This window comes from Thamnophis sirtalis, unplaced genomic scaffold (assembly GCF_051295495.1).
Source record: "Thamnophis sirtalis isolate CommonGarterSnake01/CBP01778 unplaced genomic scaffold, rThaSir2_p1.2 scaffold_5, whole genome shotgun sequence".
Taxonomy (NCBI): domain Eukaryota; kingdom Metazoa; phylum Chordata; class Lepidosauria; order Squamata; family Natricidae; genus Thamnophis; species Thamnophis sirtalis.
This window is the reverse complement of record NW_028261385.1, coordinates 35,412,016-35,437,505: the sequence shown is the minus strand read 5'-3', so window position 1 is coordinate 35,437,505 and position 25,490 is coordinate 35,412,016. Positions and strand designations below refer to the sequence as shown.

General features: G+C 36.9%; 1 protein-coding gene across 3 annotated transcripts; it reads left to right on the top strand.

Moving 5' to 3' along the window:
• The first annotated feature begins 1,469 nt into the window (after positions 1-1,469).
• Positions 1,470-25,490, top strand: ANKDD1B (ankyrin repeat and death domain containing 1B). 3 transcript variants are annotated; one of them, XM_087715628.1, is made up of 16 exons: positions 1,472-1,870; positions 3,442-3,545; positions 4,299-4,397; positions 5,615-5,713; positions 5,790-5,894; positions 7,551-7,649; positions 9,514-9,612; positions 10,983-11,081; positions 12,123-12,221; positions 13,571-13,669; positions 14,661-14,759; positions 18,742-18,837; positions 20,860-21,052; positions 22,862-22,948; positions 23,807-23,938; positions 25,364-25,490. In XM_087715628.1, exons 1-16 carry the CDS (start codon positions 1,744-1,746, stop codon positions 25,420-25,422), a joined length of 1,695 nt encoding a protein of 564 aa, XP_087571754.1. In that variant the 5' UTR covers positions 1,472-1,743; the 3' UTR covers positions 25,423-25,490. The 3 variants fall into 3 exon arrangements, with proteins under 3 accessions (XP_087571756.1, XP_087571754.1, XP_087571755.1); XM_087715630.1 differs by lacking the exon at positions 9,514-9,612 and having other exon boundaries at positions 1,470-1,870; XM_087715629.1 differs by lacking the exon at positions 22,862-22,948 and having other exon boundaries at positions 1,611-1,870.

The window sequence follows — 25,490 nt, the reverse complement described above, 5'->3', positions numbered from 1 at the left end:
AAATAAAGAATTAGCAACAATTAGTCTGAATGAATTTCCTGAAATACTATTTCCTGTTTGCTTTTTCAGAATGGCCCTTCTTAAAACAACCTTACTGTATTTGATTTGTTGGACTCTAATTGTGTTTATGGTTTTTTTTTTTAAAAACTTAAATAAGTGAAATTGTTAGCAGAAAGCATACAGGTTGCTGCTTAACCCTTTCCTCCTAGATCTTTTCGTCTAGTTCAATCTTCCCATATTTTTCATATATATAAAATAAAGTGGAATACAATGATATAAAGATTTATATAATATATATTTTTGTTGTAAGATATTTGTAAGCATAAGTAATGGATTAAAACTAATAGTTTTAATACAACTGTTTCTTGGATAACTATTTTTATGTTACAAATATGACTCATTCACAAATGTATTTACTTTTACGCTGAGTCATTTTTGTCAATATTTATTTAGAGGGCGGAAAATTAGCAGTTTTTTTCACTAAAACTGTGCATGGATCTTAATTTTAACCATGAAGTAGTCTAACCTTGGGTCAGGAGCAAGTGATCTACAGCCATAGTAGTAGTAAGTAGTAGTAGTAGTGGTAGTGGTAGTAGTAGTAGTATGAAATATATTTTATTCCACGGTTTAAACCCCAACCCTATTAAGACTCTGGTAATCTTTTGGACTTACAGTCTAACAACTGTAATACAAAATGAGAGGGACTGAGAGGAAAGAAGAAATAAGTGAATACATACAGTACGTACATACAGAAGACTTTTCAAAGTGTAACCACAAGGACTAAAAATGGCCAAAGTTGCTTTACAATCAGTCATCATAAAATCTGGAATCGGACTCAGGGAAATCCATATGCTGTAGTTGAAAAGTCAATTGTGGTCATGAGGGTGTGATCCAAGTTCCATCCATTATGTGTAATGCACATAATTGTGGCCATCTTGACTTTTTTTTTTATCCTATCATTGGGACATCCCTTAGTATTGTTCTTTTTTTAGTATGTTGAGTCACAGTGTAAATATTTCAGTAGTGGCAATACTTTAAACAGAGCGAATAAGAATTTGGAAAGGATCGAGAGACTGGAAACGCTCTCAGCATCATTTTCAACATCTGCTTACTAAGAAATTTGGCATTGTGTGGATTTTGTGCAATTCATTGTTAATTGATTGATGCTGACCAAGCAGAATAATACAAACTACACTTTAGGTAAATGGACACAAAGAATGTGTGTATAGGGAAATGTTGCCAGTGTAAACTAAATAAATATCTTAATTCCATTAACTGACAGTTTCTACTGGTTTTTTTTTTTGTTTTTTTGTTTTTTTGTGAGCCAAAATATCCTGAAGCTGTAGATTTGGGGAAGCCTCTCATTGGGATTTAGGTCTGAACAATGAGTGGTAGCAGGAATATAAAATAAAATGGAATAAAATAAAATTCAAAATTCAAGTCTGAGCTATATTTATTGGGATCCACTGAGACACCACAGAAGTATGCAAGTTTTCAAGTTGTCGAGGAATAGTCATCAAGTTTAACATGAAAAGCAGACTAATCCAGAAAGTGCTTCACTAATCCATAGACGTTTCCTCCTCAAATCCACGTCCCTCGCTCTCTAATGAAGGAAAGTGAACACGCCAGGTTGTGTCCTGCAGGTGCTTGGCGGGAGTTGTCCCTAGAAAGTGGCCTCCGCCCTGGTCGGGGTGGCTTCCTCCGCCGGCCGTTCTCCAGGACGCTGCTTCGCCAGGCACCGCAATGGAGGAACTCCGGAGCCTCACCGTCAAAGGCCTCGCTGATCTGAGGGGCTTCTTCAACCTGACTACGAAGGAAGGCGGCAGCGCGAAGGCGGCAGCCGCAGCAGAAGCAGCCAACGCGGAGACTTGTGAGTGTCCGACAGAGGGAGGCGGAGGGCGGCTCTCTCCAAGCCTTAGTTTGAGCAAGACCGCCGGTTTGTGGGGCTCTTCCGGCACGCAGCTCTTTTCTTCGAAGCGTGGAGCGCAGCCCCATCGGCCCTCGGGGATCGCGAGGCGTTGAGCTACTTCAGTGGGGTGTTTTTGTGTGGCCTCTTTTCTGCAAAGGTTTCCGCTGATCCCGAAGAGTTAAAAAGGAGGCGAAAGAGCACAGCCGCCCCGGAGGAAATCCTCCAGACAGGGAGACGGATCGAACAGGGCAGCGGTTCGTTTCCTATGCGAGATTTCCAATTGACATTTGAAATCCTATCCAGCCTAGATTTGAATCTCAAAATTCTCAGGGCTTTCTGAAAACTTTGAATAATCTTTCTTTGAACTGCTAAGTGTTCAAATAACCCTTTGAAAATGTTTGGAGGTAGAGTAAGTTTCCAATTTCCTGGAGGGGGATTATTGATATATCTATCTATCTATCTATCTATCTATCTATCTATCTATCTATCTATCTATCTATCTATCTATCTATCTATCTATCTATCTATCTATCTATCGTTTATTCTAACTTCAAACATGTCACATTTGGAATCTTGAGAGGTGGGGGTTGCCCAAGGTTAAGCAAATTTCATATTATGCGGCAAACATTTTTAAAAAATCATTTGAATTCAGAGGAAACTTAAATATACAGTTATTTATTTTAAAATTGGAGAGGCAATTTGATGAAATGGTTAAGAGATCAGGCTAGAAAAAGGGAGTGAGTTCTAGTCTTGCCTTAGGTACAAAGCCAGCCAGTAATCTTGGGCCCGTAGTCATTCGCTCTCAGCCCTAGAAAGGAGGTAATGGCAAACTACTACTGAACTCTTATTGAAGAAAACTGCAAGGGCTAGTCCAGGCAATTGCCCAGAGTCAACGCGGACCTAAAGTAATAAGAAAAACCTTCAACACCCAAAGACATACTCAACAAACAATCTTAAAATTAATCTGGCCAAAGTATTAAATTGCATGATGGAAATTGGAAACAGCTATTTCATAAGGCTTGTGAACATCATGCAGTGTCATTTTGACTGGTAGCATTATTTGCTGTATTGCAGCTTTTTTCATGGCAGTCACAGCCAAGGAGGTGGATTTACTCATTCACAAAAATATTTTCGTAAATATCAATACAAGTAAACTATCTCCTCTGTCCTTTATCTCTTCCTCCTCATCTCTCCTTCATTGTAATTTCTTAAATCATTCATTCATTAAACTATCCCCATGTTGCTCTTCTACGAACAATTCAGAGTGACATTAGATAGGGGAAAAATATTTTTCTTCTTAATCAGTTCAAGGCAATATACATACATGGTGTTCCTGCCTCCTGTCATCTATAAAAATCACCCTGTGGGGTGGATTGAACTGAGGAAGAGTAACTGTCCAAAATCATCCTGAAACTAGGTTACTAATAAGCATTCAAATCATACTAGGGAACAACAAAACAATATCAATGGTAAAAATACAAGCTTATTAGAATTTCCTATGTAACACAGAAGTTGTGCTCTTTATTTTGCAGTGCTTCCAGATGAGAGAGAATTTCAGCATGCTGCTAAAACTAATAATCTGGACACTATGGAAAGGTTATTTAGGAAAAAAGTTAATATTAATGCTGTCAATATTGTAAGTATAAAAGTATAGTGAATTTCTCTAACAAACAGATTCTGTTTCTTCATTATTTCATTTAATTTAGGAAAAATAGTATTTATTATTTAGTCTTTGGGACTTTTTTTGGCCTTCTCCCTGCACTAAAGTTGTATGTAGAATATAGGCAAGCAGAAGGAAGCACTGTCTTGCTGTACCAGTCGAAAAAGAAGGCCAAAGTCATCTGGCTAGTGCACGCATGCTGGAGCTGACAGGGCAATGCCTTGCGTGCCCTAACAAATGCCTCTGGGTGCCACTTGTGGCACATATGCCGTAGGTTTTGCCATCACGGCTCTATATACTTTATTTCTGGGACAATGACAAATAATGGCAATATCACCATTAATATTAATGTTTAAAGTTTTATAGAAACTTTTCTTAATATTATATAATGAACCTACTTCTATACATTTAATTAATTAATGAAACAATGGATTTGGCATTTTGTGTAATGGTAAATCATTTGTTTACTGAAATTTGTCGTTTTCTATCTTCTATCTACATTATTAATTTTAAACATAAAACAGATGCTACACCTTTTCTTGGGCTTATGCTGTCGGTGTGGAGGCTTACAAAATAATCTGTTTTGGGGGAAGTGTGAGGAAGGTGATGACCCATTAAACAAGCTTACATATTTGCCATAGTTTAATAAACTCAATTTAAATGCTTCCTATGATCAATTTTGCTTCTGATTGTCTGTGTTTATTCCCAATGATTTATTTCATGTTTTAGTTGAAGCGCACAGCCCTCCATTTTGCTGTTGCAGGAAATCATATATCAGCAGTTGACTTTCTTCTCCATCACAAAGCAAGAGTTGATATTGCAGATAAGGTATATGCAACTGATTTCTTACTGCTAGGTTTATAATAGGTGAAATAGACTTAGAGGCTCTTTTATGAAAAAGAAGGAATCCGCTAGTATCATTTTAGACAACATATTTTCTTTCAAGAAATTTTAATAATATGTGTTAGTCCAGCAGCTCCCAACCCTTTGGGTGCCAGAGAGGTTTTTCTGTGGGCTGGGGGGCTTCACTTGTTTGTGTGGCCCCTTTCTAGCATGCTGATTGGGAGTAGGGGACCTCTGTGTTAGTTTAAAAAGAGGCTACTAGAGTCATTCTGATCTTTGGCTAGCATAGACTAAACATCTCTCCTCCTATAATATATTTAATGAAAACATTAATTCTAATATCTCTGATTAATCATGCCCAGGCTTTTGGAAAAATTGAATTAATAACATGTCATTTAGGGTTTTCCTGTTAACTAGATAAGAAATAAAGTGATAGAGCCATTCTAAAGGTGGCTAACGGCAAAATTGAAGTGCTGTAAGAATCGATGGAAACGTTGAAGATTTAGACAAGGGGATAGAAGGGAACTTATAAAATTTGCATATAACACCAAGCTGGCAGGAATAGCCAATACTCAAGATACAGAAGGATCTTGACAGATTTGAACACTGGGCCCTATCTAACAAATAAGATTCAATGGTGAGAAATGTAAAGTTCTACATTTTGGCAAACAAATCCCCAAATGCATAGATGTAGAATAGATGATACCTGGCTCAATAGTAGTAACTGTGGGAGGGATCTTGCAGTCCTAGTGAACAATCACTTAAAAATGAGCTAGTAGTGTGTTGCAGCTGCCAAAAAAGCCAGTGCAGTCCTAGGCTGCATTAATAGAAGTATAAAATCAAGATCAAACAAAATGTTAATACCACTTTATAAAGACTTGGTAAGACCACACATGGCATATTGCATCCAGTTTTAATCACCATAATGTAAAAAAGATGGTGAGACTCTAGAAAGGGTGCAGAGAAGAGCAACAAACATGATTAGGGCACTGGAGGCTAAGACGGTTGGAGGAATTGGATATGTCTAGTTTAATTAAAAGAAGGATTAGGGATGATATGATAGGAGGGTTTTAATATCTAAGGGGCTGCCACAAATATGAGGGGTCCACCTATTTTCCAATAAAACAGAGTTTTAAAAGACTAGTTTTTAATTTCATTGTCTCTTCGAAGTTTATATTTACTTATTTTACTTACTTTTGAAGCATGGCCTTACTGCAATTCATCTTGCTGCATGGGCTGGTAATTTGGAAATAATGCTGATGTTAATTAAAGCAGGAGCTGATCAAAAAGCAAAGAACCAGGTATGTTATTCCAAGATATAAACCAGCAACAGGATTTCTAATTCTGTTTTCAGTAACTGTTCTTTCTTTTTCTTAGGAAGGCATGAATGTCCTACATTTTGCTGCTAAGAACAATAGTGTTAGAATAGTGAATTATTTTATCCGAGATCTTCACCTGATGGAACTCAATATACCTGATGAGGTATTACGAGTGCAAAGAATACTATAAGCAATTAGACAATGAATATGAGCAATGTTTCTGGGAATACTTTTATTTAAAATATTGTGCGTGCTTATAAATATGGCTACCATTAATCTTTTATCTGTATTTCATGAATATTGATAGAAGGGACCTTTGTTTTATTCAGTGTTGCTTACAAGGTGAGTCAAATCTGTCAGAGATGATGGTGGGGGCAGCATCATTATGCAAGTCTCATTCCTTTTATAGTGTGTTAATATTACATGTACATGTATAAGGGACACATATGCACCATAATGCTATGCCCATCTTTTTGTCATCTTAGATGCACACACAGACAAGCCTATAGATTTTGCAGGGGTTGTGTATTTCTAGCTCCTCTTGATTAAACATATATTATTAATTATATTAATTGATCTTACATGTATTCTTAACTACTATTCTGTGCAGTAATTCTGAGCATGCCTCAAGATACCCATCTGTTGCTGGGCTAAATTTGGCCTGTAAATGTGGGGGCTACACTCCAAAAGTCTTGGCTCAAAAATATAAACTTAATTTAATTTAATTTTAATTTAATAAAAATAACATTTAATTACTCCAATGTAACTGATATGGTTGGCTTCCATTTACTTTATGACTTTCTTCTTTTGTTTCTTTAAAGATTACAAACTGATAGCTACTTTTTGATGGACTCTTACCCATCAAAAGCTTCTAGGGGTTTTGTGTGATACTGAGGAATCTACTCTAAAAGATTATGCATATACTGTGGGTCACATCACATATATATTGTGTTTCCAGAAAATAAGACAGGTTCTTATTTTCTTTTGACCCCCCGAAATAATCACTTGGCCTTATTTTCGGGAAGATAACTTATTTTTGAGGTGCAGGAGGCGGCGAGCGTGGTCACCTCATGGCTGCTGCTGGGTTGCAATATTTTCATGGAGGGCTTATTTTCAGGGGAGGGCTTATTTTAGTGAATGCGCTCAAAAACCTGTTTGGGCTTATTATCTGGAGAGGTTTTATTTTTGGGGAAACAGGATACTAATACGAGAAGATTAAAATATTTGTTTTCTGATTTGAGCAGCATTCAGAAAACTTTCCATTAAAAACCCCCCACAGACCCAGTCTTCCTTTAGCATCACTTTAAAGAAGTTAGATCAGGGGCCCCCAACTCCTGGCCCACTACTGGGCCATAAACTGTTTGGAACTGGACTGTGAAAGCATGTTCCATTTGCACAAGCAGTGGGCATGTGGAGCTGTGTACTTATGTGTGTTTGCTAGCTGCTCGGGTGGAGCCAGCCCCTCCCCCCCTGCCAGTTTGCAAAGCGGGAAAGGTTGGGGAACTCTGAGTTAAATGATGGGACTGGAAGGCTGTTGCTACATCCTGAATCAGATTTGTTTAAGTAAAATACCCTTCTGGTGTGCCTTATATTCATATGGCATATGTAGCACTATCAGAAGATATTCATGCAGAGTTTCAGCACCTTCTTGCTCAGCATCCTTATAGATCACCTGTAGATAATTTTGTAGTTTGACTGGTGACCATGTGCATTCCAAAGGGACAAATTACCTCCAACTGGGTTAAAACGTTTTTGTAATTTATCTTTGAAGAATTCCAATTTTCTTCCTTAGTGTCTTTTAATTTCACTTTTCCCACAGAAAGGGAGAAAGCCGTTCCTCCTGGCAGCTGAAATGGGCCATGAAGAAATGATAAATGAGTTGATTAGCCTTAATTTATTCACCTCAGAAAAGGATAAGGTAAACCTATTTATAAAGATGGTTCTTTGATTTTGTATGTCGTACAGTTAAATTGTGAGAGGATTCTTTGGGGAAATGGTGCAGACCACCAATAGACTACTGCTATTGTTCCTACACTTCTAGAGAGGTTTTTATTATATTAAAAAAATCAAACTTATTTCTGAAATTTATCACTCAGCACTAAATCTATAATACGGTGATGGCGAACCTATGGCACGCCTGCTGTCAGCTCCAGCGTGCATGCTGGGGGAGGCCATTTTCACCCTCCCTAGGCTTCAGGAAAGCCTCTGGAGCCTGGGGAGGGCGAAAAACGGGCCCAATGGGTCGAACATCTGGTAGGCCCGTTGGGCCCGTTTTTTCACCCTCCCCAGGCTCCAGAGGCTTTCCTGGAGCTTGGGGAGGCGAAAACGGCCTCCGTCAGCCCCCCCCGGAGGAAATACCAAGCTCAACTTGGAGGCAAGTAGTGCAGCACGTGTGGGGGGCGAGTGTGGGAGGCGGTTGTGCGTGCATGCATATGTGGGGAGGCGCTTTGCATTATAGGTGCCGGCACGCATACATGCTATCACTCACAAGCCCTTGCATATTTGGCACCCAACAACAAAAAGGTTAGCCCTCACTGCTATAATATATGCTATGCCACACCTATGCCAAAGTCCATCTCATTTAAAGAGTCTTATAAACATTTTTTCCCCCTGTTCTGTTGAGCTATGTTGAACTAAAGACAGTTAATGCGTCCTTAGACGTCATGTATAGTATCTGTCTTGAAGTTAATTGGCTTCTGTTGCTGTCAGCTGCTTTTCTGAACTGCTGAAGTGGCTTTCGCACTGTGTTGGTGTGGGTGGGAACAGCTGCTATATGCTTGTAGGCTGTCAGCATCTTTGGTGGAGTGAAGTAGCTTCTGGCCTTTGCTTCCTCTTTCAGTTTCTGTGCTGTTGGCTTGCTGGAATCCTTACCTGCTCTTTTTTCACCCTTCCTTAACTACATTTCATCAAAATATTCTCAACTGCAAATTCTTCCTCTGCTCTGTCACACGATGAGAATCTTTGTCCAACTCACGCACTGGGCTATGAGTACATTTTTTGTTTTAGTGCATATTAAGCATCTGTTATCTTCCAGTTAAGCACTTCCAGTGAAAGGGAGTCCACCACTTCCCCAGTTATCATTTCACTGTCTTTACTATTAAGATTTGTCTAACTTTCACTTGGGATGTAGAAAAAAAACCCCAAAATCAGCAGGGAGATTTTTTTCCAGGTGAAACCATATTTTCTATTTATTGAGTATCAAATGGACACTGATGCTAGAGCAGTGGTCCCTAACCCCTGGGCCGTGGCCTACTACTGGGCTGTGAGCCATTTGGAACTGGGCCACAGAATCTACAATGTTTTTCAATGTCTTACATTTGTATTATGTCTATCAGAAGTCTGATTGCATTGTCTTTGAAAAAAATCAGTAGAAAGTCATATTGGTGTTCTATGGCAGTTTGCATTGAACAGATGAGACAATCCTGAATGGGTCTGGGAGAAGGAATCACATAAAAAGTGAGGGTGGCTTTGTGTCCCACAAGACAATTTATTCCCTACTGATTTTTACCTCTCCCCTCAAGAATTTAATTAGCCAAATAATAAAATGATACTTTGCAAACATATTGAACAGTGTCTTAAATTATAAATATTTAAAAAACCAATTTTATTTGAAATTTTATTTAAAATGGCAGATTGCATACTTATCAAAATACCAATGTACCAGGTGTATGCATTCTTTTATTAAAGATCTAGCATTATGCTTATTATTTTTGGTTCAAGAATACTTGTTTTTAGTGACAATTCAAGCCTACATTCTTAGTTGTCTCTGTACATTTTTGTAGGAAGGAAACACTGCATTGCATCTAGCAGCTAAAAATGGCCACAGTGATGTGGTAGAGATTCTTCTTCAACAGTGGGAAGATATAAATGAATTCAATCAGGTAAAAGTACAAGAAATAGGCTGAAAAATGCATAAAGCAAAAAAATACAAATAGAAGTATATTTTCAAAAATAAAGAAGGAAACTCTTGCTCAAAATTCAGACACGCTTTTACTATGTTAACTGGGTGAGAAGATTGTAGAGGAGAGGAGAGGCGTATTTCCTGGGTCTTATAAGATGCCACAATCAATTGGACCCACAGTGTGCCCATTCTGCCCAATTATGCCAATGAGGCAGAAACAATTGAAGACAGGTAGTCCCTCAGATAATTAGGCCTTTATACCATGAATGGCTTTGAGGTAATACCTGGCACCTTGAATTGTAATAAGCCAACTGATTATCCATGCTGACTGCAGAGCAATGGGGGTCACATAGAACATGCCCAACATCACCTGCAGCACTGCATTTTGGAGCAACCGTTTCTCTGGAGTAGTCTTCAAGGATAGCCCTTTGTGGAGTTCATTACTGTAATCCGTGCAATTATATCTGCTGTGGATGTTTTAATACAATAACAGAGTTGGAAGGGACCTTGGAGGTCTTCTAGTCCAACCCCCTGCCTAGGCAGGAAACCCTATACCGTTTCAGACAAATGGCTATCCAACATCTTCTTAAAGACTTCCAGTGTTGGGGCATTCACAACCTCTGGAGGCAAGCAGTTCCACTGATTAATTGTTCTGACTGTCAGAAAGTTTCTCCTCAGTTCTAAGTTGCTTCTCTCCTTGATTAGTTTCCACAAATTGCTTCTTGTTCTACCCACAGGTGCCTTGGAAAATAGTTTGACTTCCTCTTCTTTGTGGCCACCCGTGAGATATTGGAACACTGCTATCATGTCTCCCCTAGTCCTTCTTTCTATTAAACTAGACATAACCCAGTTCCTGCAACCGTTCTTCATGTTTTAGTCTCCAGTCCCTTAATCATCTTTGTTGCTCTTCTCTGCACTCTTTCTAGAGTCTCCACACCTTTTCTACATCGTAGTGACCAAAACTGTAGAAAACTGACCAAAACTGTAGAAAAGATGTTTTGTTATTGACTGTTTGGTAAATTGTCATGAGTCTATATTGATTTGGTAATATATAGGAAAAATCAATCATTGTATATGATCGGTGCTAGGGTTACCATCATTTACGATATTTTTCTTTTATCAGTTATTAAACATGAACCATCTTTGAAAATAAATAACTGCTGAAATGTAATATACATATTTTGTAATCCCATATCAAAAGTTTTAATAGAAAGATTCTTTGATAATTCTTCAATTTTATAGAAATTATCTGAAAAAGTGCTCTTACCTCCTATGAGCCAATATTGGGTAGCTGTGTAAGCAGTTGTATCTGACATTAATGACATCTTTCCTTTTTCTATTGTTCTTCAGAATGGTGAAACACCATTTTATATGGCTGTTGAAGGAGGCCATGAAAAATGTGCTGACCTCTTACTGGAAGCCGGAAGTGACATCAATATTTTGAACAAAGTATGTAGATACACATGATGTTTTTTATTAATTTACTGAGATAATATTTATTTGAATTTTCCTTGTTGTGAATTAAAAACCAGATAAATTTTTTAATGAAATTTGTATTAAAGTATAATAGGGGTCCAGATCTGGGCTACAAAATCCAGATAATCACCAGATTTCAAGTTCTCTATAACCAATCTCATTGTAAATATGTTGTGCATTGACAATAATGGATTATTATCATCATCATCATCATCATCATTTGATGGTATTCATCTGGATTTTTATAGTCCCACTTAATTCATTTCCATCTCACTTTTGTGTCCTTTTTATTACTTACTTTTCTAATAAAAAGGATCTTGATGCGACATTAATATATAAGTTCAAGGAAATTGAAGGAAAGAGTAGTAAAATTATTGCTAATAGTATGCCTTAAGTATTCCACTAATTCAAATTAATGATATGAAAGAGCTATTAGGGAAATTGCAATAACGTTTTTTTAAAAAAAACTTCATTTTCTGCTTTCCATGTCATCCAGCAATAATCCTGTGCATATTTTCTGAGAAGTAATTTTGTTTACTATGAAGTGAATATACAAATGCAACTTTAGCCTGATAGATTTAGCTAAGGTGACATGATTTTGATTTGGTGAACTATAACTTTTTCACCTTTCTTAACCATTTTTCTCATTTCAACACACCCACATTCACAGAAAATATTGCATCTTAAATTATATTTCCTTTATTTGAATAGCATTAGAAACAATGGCATAAGGTACCAGAGTTTCTCCATCAGAACTAAATACATAAGATGAGCTAGAAGAGAGCATAAAAACATTATTCATGTATTTGATGTAGACTTTAATGAAGCATGAAATAACTGTGGCAAAAGACAAGGAATTATTCTCAAATGTGTTTTCTGGAAATTGGCCTTAGTTTTTCTTAAACAATTTTTGTTATTAACATAGCTGTACATATCTGCCAAACACATAGCTTTGAATTACATTGTACTTCTAACATTAAAAATTATTTCCCCTTTTAAACATATTTCTTTCAGCACAATGTCAGTGCATTGCATGTTGCCACCCAAAATGGACACACACCTTTGGTCAGATTTCTTATCAGTCGTAATATTGATCTGGATGCTCAGTCTCAGGTGACTTTTTGTTATTATTATTTTGTCATATATCATATCCCTGACATTTCTTGACATTCTCTGAAAGTGATGATAGCTGCAGCTATGCATAATTCAAGACATAAAAAGAGAAGAACCACAGTCTGCCTAAATCAATTAAGCATTCTATTTTCAGTTTTGCTGAGTGAATATTAAAAGATGCATCACTTTGAAATAAATATAAATAAAATAAATATAGGTAAAAAGTTTAGCTGGAGGAATTGTCCCTTAACCTTTTTTTTAAATACCACATATCTACCTTATATATTTGCTACAGTTGCAAGAGATTCTTTTGCAAATAAATTTGGGTGATGTGCTTGCACCTGTTTTAGCAGTGCAACAAATATTAGAATAAAAAGTACTCATCATCCTCATTCGAAAACCCATCACAGAATTTAACTATAAAAAGGTACATGATGAAAGTTTTGTGCAAACAGCAATAGCTGTGATTTGAAGAAAGGCTGAATGAAATTAGTTTTACAAAACCTGGATTTGAAAAATGGGCAGGGCAAATTCAGCATATATATATATATATATATTAATAAAAAGAAGTAAAAGTTGTAAACAGCACAACAAACAGTCACTGTGTTTGTGTGACGAGATACATCATATGCAAATAATTAAGAGATTTTCTATAATTTAACAAAATAGCAAAAAAAAAAGTTGATTGGCAATACTGATCTTCTAACAAGAACATTAAAGAGAAGAAGACTTTTAGCAATTTATATACTGCTATGTTACTTCGGAACTAAATAATCCTAATTTATTTAGGACTGTAGCCAAATAGTCTGTATCAGAGATGTCTACAAAGAGAGCTCAAAAAAGTCAAGATGGCCACAGTCATGTGATCAAAACCTTGCCTTGCGCTTGTGTCGCATGGATATTAAAAAGGATGTGTTTCAGTTGCATAGTTGTGATCATCATCTTGACCTTTTTTACCTCCTCTTGGAGGACAGCCTTGATCTACTCTATGATGTTCCAAAAGCTCTATCACCAGCATGTTAGACATACCATGCGAGAATTTTGTTGAATATCTGAAATTAAAATATCTATGATCAAGAGAAAGGTATTTTTATCATGTTTGAAATAAAACTCAAGTTTTGTAGTGGATATAGTACTCATAAAGTTCAATGGCTAGCTTAAAATAAGCCTTTCCATTTGAATAGTGGCTTTTAGTGGAATAATGAAAATCTTGAATAACCTTATTGGAATAATGTACTTGATTTGTTAATACAGGTATTCATCATCTTTTAAAACTTTTCGACCTGATCAAGCATGATTTCTTATGAATAAATTGTAGTTTCATGATGTTATTTCTCCTCTCTTTACAGAAAAATAATTCTCCTCTACATTTGGCTATCACAAAAAACAACTTATCAGTGATCAATAGTTTAATAAAGGCAAACCATAACATAAATTGCCTAAATAAGGTAAGAAATTCCTATTAGAATCATATGTTGAATATTGGTCATAATATTTTTGTGTGTGTTTGTATGCGTAAATATTATAATGCTGATATTAACATATCAGCATTATAATTTGATGTATGGCTTGGCTGCTCATTGTCCATACTACTGCCTTTGACTTCAACTCTCATATTTCCATGAAACCAATACAACACTCCCCCCGCCCCCGAGACAAAATTACCAGGGAAATAATCCTTGAATTTTTAACAAAAGTAAAGAGAAAATCTCTATTTTAGAAGTTCAGCTTCTTAGCTCCTGAGACATCCAGCTATTTTTCTTAATTTTCACATAAATACATACAGAGAAGCAACAACAACATTGCCACATTTATTTTTAGAAAAAGTTTGAATAGCATGTTTATTCTGTTTTTTAAAATATTCCAGAATATTTTAGGCAGAAATTAATACATATAAACAATTATAATTAAAAAAAATACGGATACGGATTTGGATGGGTACACATTTGGAATGAAATTGGATGGGAGCAGTGGTGAAATTCAATTTTTTTTACTACTGGTTCTGTGGGCGTGGCTTGGTGGGCATGGCAGGAAAAGGATACTGCAAAATATTCATTCCCTTTCCACTCTGGCGGGAAGGATATTGCAAAATATCCGTTCCCTCTCCATTCCGGGGGGAAGGATATTGCAAAATATCCGTTCCCACCCTACTCCGGGGTATTTGTCAGTTCTCCGAACTACTCAAAATTTCCGCTACTGATTCTGCAGAACCTGTCAGAAGCTGCTGAACCTGGAGATAGGGACTGCCATTGAGAAAATGCACTGCCTGGTTCATATATCTTTATATTTACAAGAAGAGGAAACTTGCAACAGACCCTGAGCCAAACCTATTCATTGCCATATTAATTCCATTCTTTGCATGGTGCAAATATTATCTTCTTTGTTACATTTTTCTAATGCAAAAGATTTCTGAATAATATTATCCTTTACATCTACAAGAGACATCAAACACCTTTACATCTGGCAGCAGACCTTGGAAATGTGGAAATAATAGAAACGCTGCTAAAGGCAGGCTGTGACTTCAGCATGATAGATAAGGTATTCATGATTCTATTAAAGTGCATTTCTCCTGCATGTCTTGGTTTGGTTTTTAGATTATCCCTTATTAAAATAGAATCCTTGATTTAGGTTATCCCTTAAAACTTGCAACAGGGATAATGGAATAAGACCTGTGGTGTCAGACATAAAATAACAGTACTTGTTCTTTGTATTTGTGACATAAAGTAGTACAGGTAATCCTCGAGTTACAACTGTAAGGGAGCCTGCCCGTTATGATTGAAAGTTGGAGGGACAGTTAAGTGAACGTTAAGTTAATCTTAATGAAATCCCCATCTGTGCTCTCCCAAATGCCTTTGTTAAATGAACACATGGGTTAAGTGGAAAATCTGGCTTCTAAATCTAAGTAGCCGAATTCTATAGTTATGAGACTTCCCATTACAGAACACCATTCTTAACATTTTGACTACATTCACCCGGCATACTTAACTGGGGTACCAAAATGATCCATTTCCTAGAATCACACACTACCTTAAGTATGAACCAATCAAACATGTCAGCTTGCATTACATCAAAATCAAATCAAAGTTAAATTTACCAAATTTAATCATGTCCAGTGAGTGAGACCATTAGGTTTTGTTTACCCAGGTTAAAGGTGTTGTGTGAACTCCGCCTTTGTGGATTATGAGCATGATGATAGGTGATGCAACAGTCATGTCTGCAGCCTTGATTTTCTTTACTTACCCAAAAGCAGATTTAATTCCAGCTTCGTTAACATTATAGCTGCCTAGATGAGACTGTCTACAGGAAAATGAAATAAACCCTGTGCAACTTGAGAAAGCAGGTCATTCATTAGATCTTTGTAAGGGACATCTTAAAGCAGTGCATCACCGCAGATAATTGGTTGGGCTTTGACTAGGGAGATTGGAGTCCAAACCCTTGCTTCCACCATGAATTATCAATTAGCCATTGGTAGGCCATCAATATTTGTTACCGTTAACTTCTTTGTGATATATTTATGAAACTCTTTTAGCAACCAAAAGAGACAGGTAAATGGATAAATAAATAACTTTTTAGGCTTTATTTGAGAATTGAATTAAGTTGAAAAATAGGGATTAATCAAATATTAGTGTATGTTCCCAGCACAGTAATTTTACCATGAAGTCAGGGTGCTGCAATGAATCCAAAATTTGGGCAGCTGCAAGAGAGAGAAGACCCTAGAAATGAGATTGTTCCATTTCTCTATTCTCTTCTGAGGCTTCTGGGATTTTTTTTTTCTGTTTCAGAATGTATTCAGAAAGAGGGAAATTATTTTGATAAGTAAAACAGCTAGTCTAAATATTTTTCAGAGGAGTTAGCAGGGGGAATGCAAAAAAAAAAAAAAAAAAAGCCAGAATATTGGTCAAAGTAGCACAAAATCTTTTTAGGTGTATGCAATGTCACACCGATATTAAAAAGGGGTGGAACTTTGATGTGTTCAATTCTCTGCCCCTGCTATCATTAACAAGACTGGTTACTATCTGCAACAGAGGCAAATTATTGTGAAGTGATAGAAGGATTTCCCTGATGGTGGAAAAAACAATCACTTACCGTATTTTTTTGAATATAAGAGGCACCGAAGTATAAGACGCACCAAGGTTTTTAAAAGGCAAATTTTTAAAAAAGTAGGTAGGTAGATAGAGGGATAGACAGGGAGAGAAATACAATAGGTAGGTAGGGAGAGAGTAGGTAGATAGGTAGATAGATAGATAGAGAGAAATACAGTAGGTAGGTAGGGGGAGAGAGTAGATAGGTAGGTAGGTAGATGTCTCCAGGTGTATTTCTCCATGTGCTGGAGAAGGAAATCGCTGACAACCTCCAGCACCTAAGTCTTGTTTCTGCTGGCACAGCACTTGATCAATCTAATTCTCATCAATCACTCTAACCAAAGAGCTTTCTGAAAAGGGGGGGGGAGGTTTTGCACTCTGCAAACCTCCCCAAAACGGCCCGTTTTTTGTGAAAACGGCCTTGTTTTTTGTCAAAAAACTTGCATGCATAGTCTTATGGAGGCTTATAGAGTGCTACTGCAGGCTGGGGCGAAAACCAGCCCATTTTTGCTCATTTCTGCCCTCCCCAGCCCCCAGAAGGTCTTGGAAAGCCTTCATAAGGCCATTTTTGTGAAGGGGTGGGGCTTCAGGAGGCAAAAAAATGCTGTATTCGGTGTATAAGATGCACCCAGATTTTCAGCCTCTTTTTTGAGGAAAAAAGGTGCATCGTATATTCCAAAAAATGCAATATTTCTGCTTAGAAGGTGAGGCTGAAGCTGGGGAAGGAGCTAACAGATGGCTATATTAGAGATTTATCTCTGTTTCAGATCCTAATATACAATTTACTGTTGCTTTACTAACCTATTTTCCCCAAATAAGACCTCCCTGGATAATAAGCTGAATCAGGCTTTTGAGCGCATGCCCTAAAATAAGCCCTCCCCTAAAATATTTAAATGCATGCGTAGCTGGTCCCTGCCATTTCCGGGGGAAGGGGGGAACATGTCCCTAGCGCCCCGCATGCACCTGCCATCCATATGAAATGGCCTCATGGAAGCCACTCCCACAAACCCTAGCTACTGCACTCCTTCTCTTAGTGGCGGCCGCAAAAAAAGCAGCAGGCCCAATGACACCAGAACTTCCAACCCTCTCTGGATCACCTGATCCGCGGGCCGCAGGCTGAGGTTAAAGAGCCTCCTGCACCTCAAAAATAATAAAAACCTCCCTGAAAATAAGGTTATTTTGGGGGTCAATAAAAAATAAGACCCTATCTTATTTTCCAGGAAACACGGTAAGATTACCCATCCTGGATTATTTGCAGCACTTGATCCAAGAAGTTTCTAGACAATGAGAGACACTCTCCTCTCCTTTCATGCCTCACTTGATTTCTCCACGTACCTGCCACTGTTCCATTCATAAGTTGGTGGTAGTGCTGATTGAAGCAGGAGGGTACTAATTCCAATCTGATGACATAATGATCTTCTCACTATATTATGTGCGCCACAGTATGATGTGCCAGCAACCATGTTGGCAATCTGCTCAGTAGGCACTGTTCCTGCAGGACCACATGCCACAACCATGCATACAATCTGCTAATGTGACTTGCAGCACACCATGCATGGAATCTTGGAGGGAAGTGTAAATGGGACTTCAGAAAGTCGTATCTTTCAGCTAGCAGACAGCTTATCTGTCAACCACTACACACTGAAAGTGGCCAATATGTCCTGGGTAGATTATTAACTTAAATACTACCAAAGCACTCATGTCATGTGTAAGGTTATCTATTGGGAGAAAATGGAAAACATCAATTTAAATTAGAAAAAAAAATCAAAGTGCTTTTTGTTATGGGAGAAAGCTGTACTTTGAAGATGTCCTTCAAGAACTATTATCCAGACCAGTGTTCTTCAACCACTGTGCCGCGGCACACTAGTGTGCCGTGACATAGTGTAAGGTGTGCCGTGGGAAAATTATATATAGTCAATATAGGCACAGAGTTAAATTTTTTTAACATTTTCTAATGGTGGTGTGCCTCTTGATTTTTTTCATGAAAAAAGTGTGCCTTTGCACAAAAAAGGTTGAAAAACACTGATCCAGACGACATTGAGCCAAATGTGGGCATGTAAATGTACCTATAGCCACTAACTCATTTTTTAGAGTCTACTCAACATTCTACAAATTTAATAGGTTGGAAATATTTGCACTTTTACATGGAATGGTAAAAAGCAATAGTTGGCTGTTTTTGCAAGATTTTTAACTTTGAAAGAGGAAATAGAGAATCCATGGAAACATTTTACTTACTTAGATACAGACTTATATTTAGATTGCTATAAAAAATGCTTGTTGCTGGCCAAAATGACTTTTTATAAAACTATTTAAAAAACATTTCTCAAGATACATGGCAGTGAGATTAGATAATTTTGCAATATATTCTGTACCTTAGCACAGATTTGTGTGTGTGTGTGCGTGTGTACCTTTAATAACTGACAATGCTTACATTTTAGCAAGGAAAAACCGCACTTGCTGTAGCATCCAGAAGCAATCATGCCTTAGTTGTAGACATGATTATAAAAGCACAGAGATACTACATCTGGAAACAGGTAGGGGACAACTTATTTAGCTTTTCTGGTAAAGCATTATGTTATATTATACTCCATTATATCAAATTTCGTGAGAAAAATAACTTATTTTTAGTTCTGGAGTTTGAAGCTTCCTTGCAGAACTGGTAGGAAATCTTAGATCAGAAGTATCCTATTTCTTTCTTTTCCTTTCCACCTTGCCCAGCAGCCCTTCCTCATGCCATCATGATAAGATATTAAGAAGTTCAATTCTTAGGTTGCTTTTTAACTTCTATTTACTAACGGAGTCTTGACTTTCCAGTTTTCTTTCTTAGCTGATAATGTTAAAAACTGACAGAAGTAATTGTATTTGTAGAAATTGGTAGTTTCCAAAGACAATTTTCATAAGTGTAATCCAAAATGTGTCTGCTTGGATATATTGGCTGCTATCAGGCATGAAAGACCAGGTCCATATGTGAAGATCCAATAAACTGGTTTATTGCAGCCTGTGCATAAGAATATTCTCAACTAACAGCACCTGCTTGGAATTAGATACGTATCTACAGAATTCAAGGGGTGGTTGGACTTAGTCTGCTTGTGGCTACATAGGGATTCTAGGCTGATATCCCTTTTGACTCCACTCTCAGGTTCTGCCACTCTTCCCACATGTGCATATTACAAACCAGAAAGCTAGATAAGGCAACAATGTACGTAGAATACCAAATACATGCAGTATCATCAGCCTACCTAATCTAGTTACTAATTTCCTGCTTGAATTAAGATGTTATCTGTGTAGTTGCTAGTGCAAGATTTTGCACTAGCAAACCCCCTCTCCCACTTCTCCATGGCCATTGCACTTTTCCCATCCCGGTAATGTGGGAATCTGGACTTGTTCCATGTTCCAGTCCTAGATGCCTCTGTCATTGACACTCCTGGGCAAAGGTCTGTAGAACAGAACCCACAGAAATATTGCAAATCGATTCAGTTTGTTACTGTATAAAGTCGTAAACCGTCCGTTTTTACTGAAGAGACCAAGGAGGCTCTACTCTGTGTACTACATGGCATTACTTTCTCCTGCTGAAAACAACTGAAGATAGAAGACAGAGTAGGAGTTGCAAATAAAATAGATTTAATTTGGCTTTCTTACCTGGCTTTCTTAATACCGTGTGATAATATTAACCATATTGATAGGGAAATATACATCTTCCCAGTTGTCTTATGTGTAAACCTGATATGGATAAGATTTTTTTTAGCAACTGTTTTGTACCATAAGTGAATAGAAGGGGCTGCTTTGGAGGCTAGATAAATATACCTGCTAATCTTATTACAAACAGAGGCAAAGGAGAAAAATGATATTCCATTACGAAGAGTGGCCAAAGAAAATAAGAACAAGTATTGATTTTTGAACAAAGAAAGTGCCTCTCTATAAATGTTTGCTATAGGCAAATAAGGAGAGCTCACTTTCACAATATTCCCTATGATATTATAAGCTATTTCCTTATCAATGGAAAAGAGATATGAAATAACTTTGTGCAGATAAATAGAATGTATAAAAGAAGTAGGACAATTGGGGGGGGGAAGCAGAGTATACTGCATGTATTTTTTTAAAAAGGCCCAAACCATGATTTGTGAGCAGATTTCAGCATAGTCAAGCCTCTACTAGTACGCCAACATGCATCAGCCAAAGTTTGGTGAACAAGGCATATAAAACTGAAGAACTGAATACCTCTGAAGGATTTGACATTCAGTACCATATACCTAGAGAGTCAGTTTAATGTAATGGTTAAAACATCAGGCTGCAAGCTGAGTTCTAGTCCTGCCTTTGGCACTTGGGTCAGTTACTTTCTCAGTCCTAGAAAGGATGCAATGGTAAACTATCTATGAGAAATCTTGTTGGACATAATTCAATTGGACATAATTGAACATAAGGAAAGAAAAACATGTATCTGACATTATTAACATTTGTAAAATATTTAGAATAATATCCAAATATTATAGTTCTTTGACAGTGAAAGTAAATTACTTGAAGAATGCATGATTTAATCTCTGAAATTTTCTTTGCAGGAGAATCACTCTAATGATGTGTCAAATATTAATCTATCTTTTAAACAAGATCACAACATACAGACCAAACAGATCCGTGCGTCTCTTTGGAATCTAGCATATAATGGGTTAAAAATGCGAGAATGGGTAAAACTGGCACAGTTTTGGAAGTTTACAGATGAACAAATCAAAGCAATAGAAGAACAGTGGACAGGTAACTTGATGATTTTTTAAAAAAATCCAACATAGTAGTTCTGAGTGATATAGACTTCTTTTTTTATAAATGTGAATCCTGCCAGTGAGAATTGAATTGGGAAGAAAATCAGAATAAAATAACTATTGGCTATTCTTGCAAATGTTGTTTCTAAGCTAACATAGAAAAATTGATATGTGGTTTATGTGCCTAACGAAAACCAAAGCACAATTTCATTACGGTATGTTGAATGTGTTAGAGACTAGGACTTAATATCATTAAAAATCCTTCTACTTTTAATTTTAATGAGACTGTAGCTTTCATTTTGTGAAGTTTCTTAAACAAAGAGTATATCACCACATAGGCCAGTCAAAATTCAGGACACTAAAAAAAATGGATGTAAAACACATCTTTATGAACTATCAAAGCTACAGTTTTCAATATATGTTATATCGGGTGTCTATTTCAATATTTACACTTCTTCAGAATAGATTAAGTAATGACTATAATAGATAATGACTATATATGTATACCTTTTTGTTCTCTCTTAAAAAAAAGAAAGAGGAAGATATATGTTAAAATTAAATATGTATACTGAAAAGGAATGATAAATGCCATCAACATAAAATGGAGCTCGCTCAGAAGCTGAAATACACCAAGTAAATGAGATGAAGAGTGTGAAGTAGAGGAGAGAGATAAGGGAAGAAGAGAGGGATAGGAGGGAGGGCAGAGGAGGAGGGGGGAAGAGGAGGAGAGAAAGGAATGGAAAGGGGAGAGAGGAAGGGGAAGTAGAGAAGGGTGACAGAGGGAAAAAAGGAGGTAGGGAAGGGGAGGGGAGAAGAAAGTAACAAATTTGGTGTATGGAGAGCAGAAGAGCCAATAATTGTTTTTGGGAGTTGATGCTAAGATGAATTGATGTAAACATTTAATAATACAATACGATGTTGGCTATGTAATAGTATACATGTGGTTTATATGTTATGAAAATGAAAAAATAAAAAACACACACACATAAATGAATAGATTAAGTAAAAAGCATTTTCGAAATTGATGATTTTTCTAGTTCTTGCTGCAAACAAGACAGGACTGCATTGTAGACAGGAGACAGGTGGTGTCATATTCCTCCTACTCTATTGAGGGAGGGCTGTTCAGTTCTAACATTGATGGACTCTCACCCCTCTTTCAAACCACCTATCTCCTAATGGAGTCCTTTCAGCAGTTCCAAGAATATTCCACAACCATTTGTACTCTGATTCAGGTGTCCCTGAGGACACAGAGAAGCCCCCAAGTGGCCTCAAAAGCTTTCCCAGAGTGCCAACAATCTGATGACTGCAAAGAAATACAATCCTTTCATCACCACGCACCATCCTGTCAGAACCTATCCTTCCCTCTCCCCACCATCCAGTCACAACTGATGAAGCTTCTTGGAAGAGTAATAAATCTACTTCCTCAAAAAGCAGTCCAGTTGACTTTTGAGAACCTGTGAGACAACTATGACCTGGATGACTGAGAATCTCTCTAGACAATTATATTCTGTCATCAAGATTTCATAAACATCCAATTAATATAGATGAAATAGGAGTATCATTCCATTACATTAAGTGAAAAACTGTTTTTTCTACTTGATTACTCTTCAACTACAGAGTTGGACTAGGCATATAAACACTATAGAGGACCATTCCTCCCTTAGTGTTGAACATCTAGGAATCTCCACTGATTAAAAATAGACAAAGCATCTTTAACTCTTGATTAAAAACAGGCATACAAACTTTTCCCCTTGACTATGGTCTATAATAAGCTACTTTGCATCTGAACTGTTTGTCCTTTCAGCACCTGGATTTATAGATTCCCCATGCCAGCTTAAACCTGCCATGTTTTATTTATATCTTAAGAGGCGGCCTTTCTCCAAATGCTTTGGTAAGGTAAATGCATTAGGAAGAGGTGCTTTCTGTGACATGAACATACTCTGATCTTTCAAAGGCAATTCAATTTTTAATAAAATAAAATGTTTTTATTGCCCCAGGATTTTGTTTATACATATGTTGATGTCCTTTGTACATCTTTCAGCCGGTTGAATTCTGTCCTATTTAATATTGTGGTGCAGCTTAGATGCTTATTATTTTATATAGTTGACATTTTAAACTTTAGCTACTGCCCGGGAGCAAACTTTCTGATGTGAAAAATAACTATTTTTGTTTTGTTTCCATAGAGCAGTAAAATACCTAACTGAGGAGAGAGACAATAGAACTTTCCCAAATGAATATCCAACTGTAGATCAGAACACCAAAGCTGTTTAATCCTTTCTGTTCCTGTTATTATTTTCTCAAAAATCATACTTGCCAAAACCACTGCCTCACCCACAGAAAGATACTCCCATAACTTCCATTCTAGATAGCAAAAGCAATTTAGGAAAATAACATTTTGTGGAGGAGGTCTGAATAACAGTCTCCTAAAGCTTTTTAATATACAAAAGGACTAACGTCATCCATTTTTTTATGTCTCATTTGTATATTGTCCTCAACATTTCTGTCTTTGCAATCTCTGTATTAGTAGATCTCTTCATATTTCCCTATAAGAATTAGTGGAGGGAACAAAAGAGGGTTAATAGGCCTGATCTTCATTATGCTCTACCCCTACTAATCTCTTCCACCTTCCCTTTCCAACAAAAAAATTCAAGGATTTAGGTAACTCTTGGAACAAATCTTTGCAGCCAAAAATGTAACATAGAAGCATTACTTCAAACAGTAGGCTAACATTTTGTATATTACCCTCTAGGAGGAAAGAGCTACAAGGAACATGGACACAGAATGTTTCTTATCTGGTTACACGGTGTTCTGATTGCTGGCCAGAATCCTATTAAACATTTATATGAGGATCTGATAACTATGGGATTTCAACAACTCGCTGGTGAGCAATTGTTGTAGAAGCATCACCCTTAGAGCTTTCCCTTTTGGAAAACATTCAGGACAAACAAAGTTAGATTAGACAGCTGATTTAGAGACATGCTCTTACCTGAAAGGGTCTTCAAACAATACTTCATAGTGAGAAGCCCCTTAAAAACACTTGAAGCAGCTTGTTTCCACATGATGAACCAAATGACATTATTCATCTAGTTCTTGCTATCCACTCCTGCTCCAGCAGAATAGCTTGCTATGGTAAAAGCCAGGAGGTTCCATATTTCAAACAGGAAGAGTCTCTAGACCTATTTTTCTCAACTTTAGCCATTTTAATACATGTGGACTTGTGGATTTTCAGAATTCCCCAGCCAGCATGACTAGGTGACTTGAGACCATTCACTTACTCAGCGTAACCTACTACACGAAGGTTTGTAATGGAGAGAAATAGGAGAGAGAGCACTGGGTATGCTGCTGAATGAAAGGGGGATATAAATCAAATACAAAAATGGAGAGGCAGTGCAGAGAGGGAGAACATGCTCTTTTAAGCAAAAAAAAGGGGAGGGGCAACATAAATATGCTGGACAGGGAGAAGTGTAATCAAAATTTCTAACAAATAAAACAAGGCTGTAAATATAGGTAGTCCTTGACATGACAACCAAATTGAGCCCAGAATTTATGTTGCCAAGTGAGAAATATGTTAAGCAAGTTTTGCCCCATTTTATGAACTTTCTTGCCACATTTGTTAAGTGAATCACTGCAGTTGTTAACTTAGTAACATGGTTAAGTGAATCTGCCTTCCCTGTTGAGTTTGCTTCTCAAAAGGTTGCAAAAGATGGTCACATGACTTTGGGACTCTGTATCCATCATGAATATGAACCAGCTATCAAGCATCTGAATGTAAATCATGTGACCATGGGGATGCTGCCAGGGTCATAAGTGTGAAAAATGGCCATAAGTCACTTTTTTTCAGTACTGTTGGTACTTTCAAACAGTCACTAAATGAATTGTTGTAAGTCAAGGACTATCTTTAATTATGGATGCATGAATATATTTCTAGGCAAAACCCAGTGTGTTTAATAGATTTTAGGCAAGCACAGAATTGCAACTGAAAAGCCTGTTGACTCCGTAAGCATATAAGAAACAAGGTGGCAGTAAGTTTGTCAATATATTCATCCAATTTCTTAGTACAATAAAAGCAAAGAAGCCAGTTTTATTTTGAGAGGGGTTTCTATCAGCTTCATAAATCTGTAATAATTTTAGTTTAATTTTAAATAACTATATATATTTTTTGTTTAAAATTGCAGCAGATGATTTTGAGTAGCTACTAAACTTTGTATATTATTAAACTTTGTATGCCTGAACCTATTCATACCTTAAAAAGATTAAAGGCATATGTGTGTTTTCTGATTTCTAACAAGAATATTTCCTCTTGCAGAAAAATTCAGAGCAGAAAATAATGCTGGCACAGAATCCAAGAAATGTTCGGTTTCATGAAATTCAAGGGAATCTGAAGCAATGAAATAGGATAATAAATAAGTATTAAAATATTATTTATAACCAAA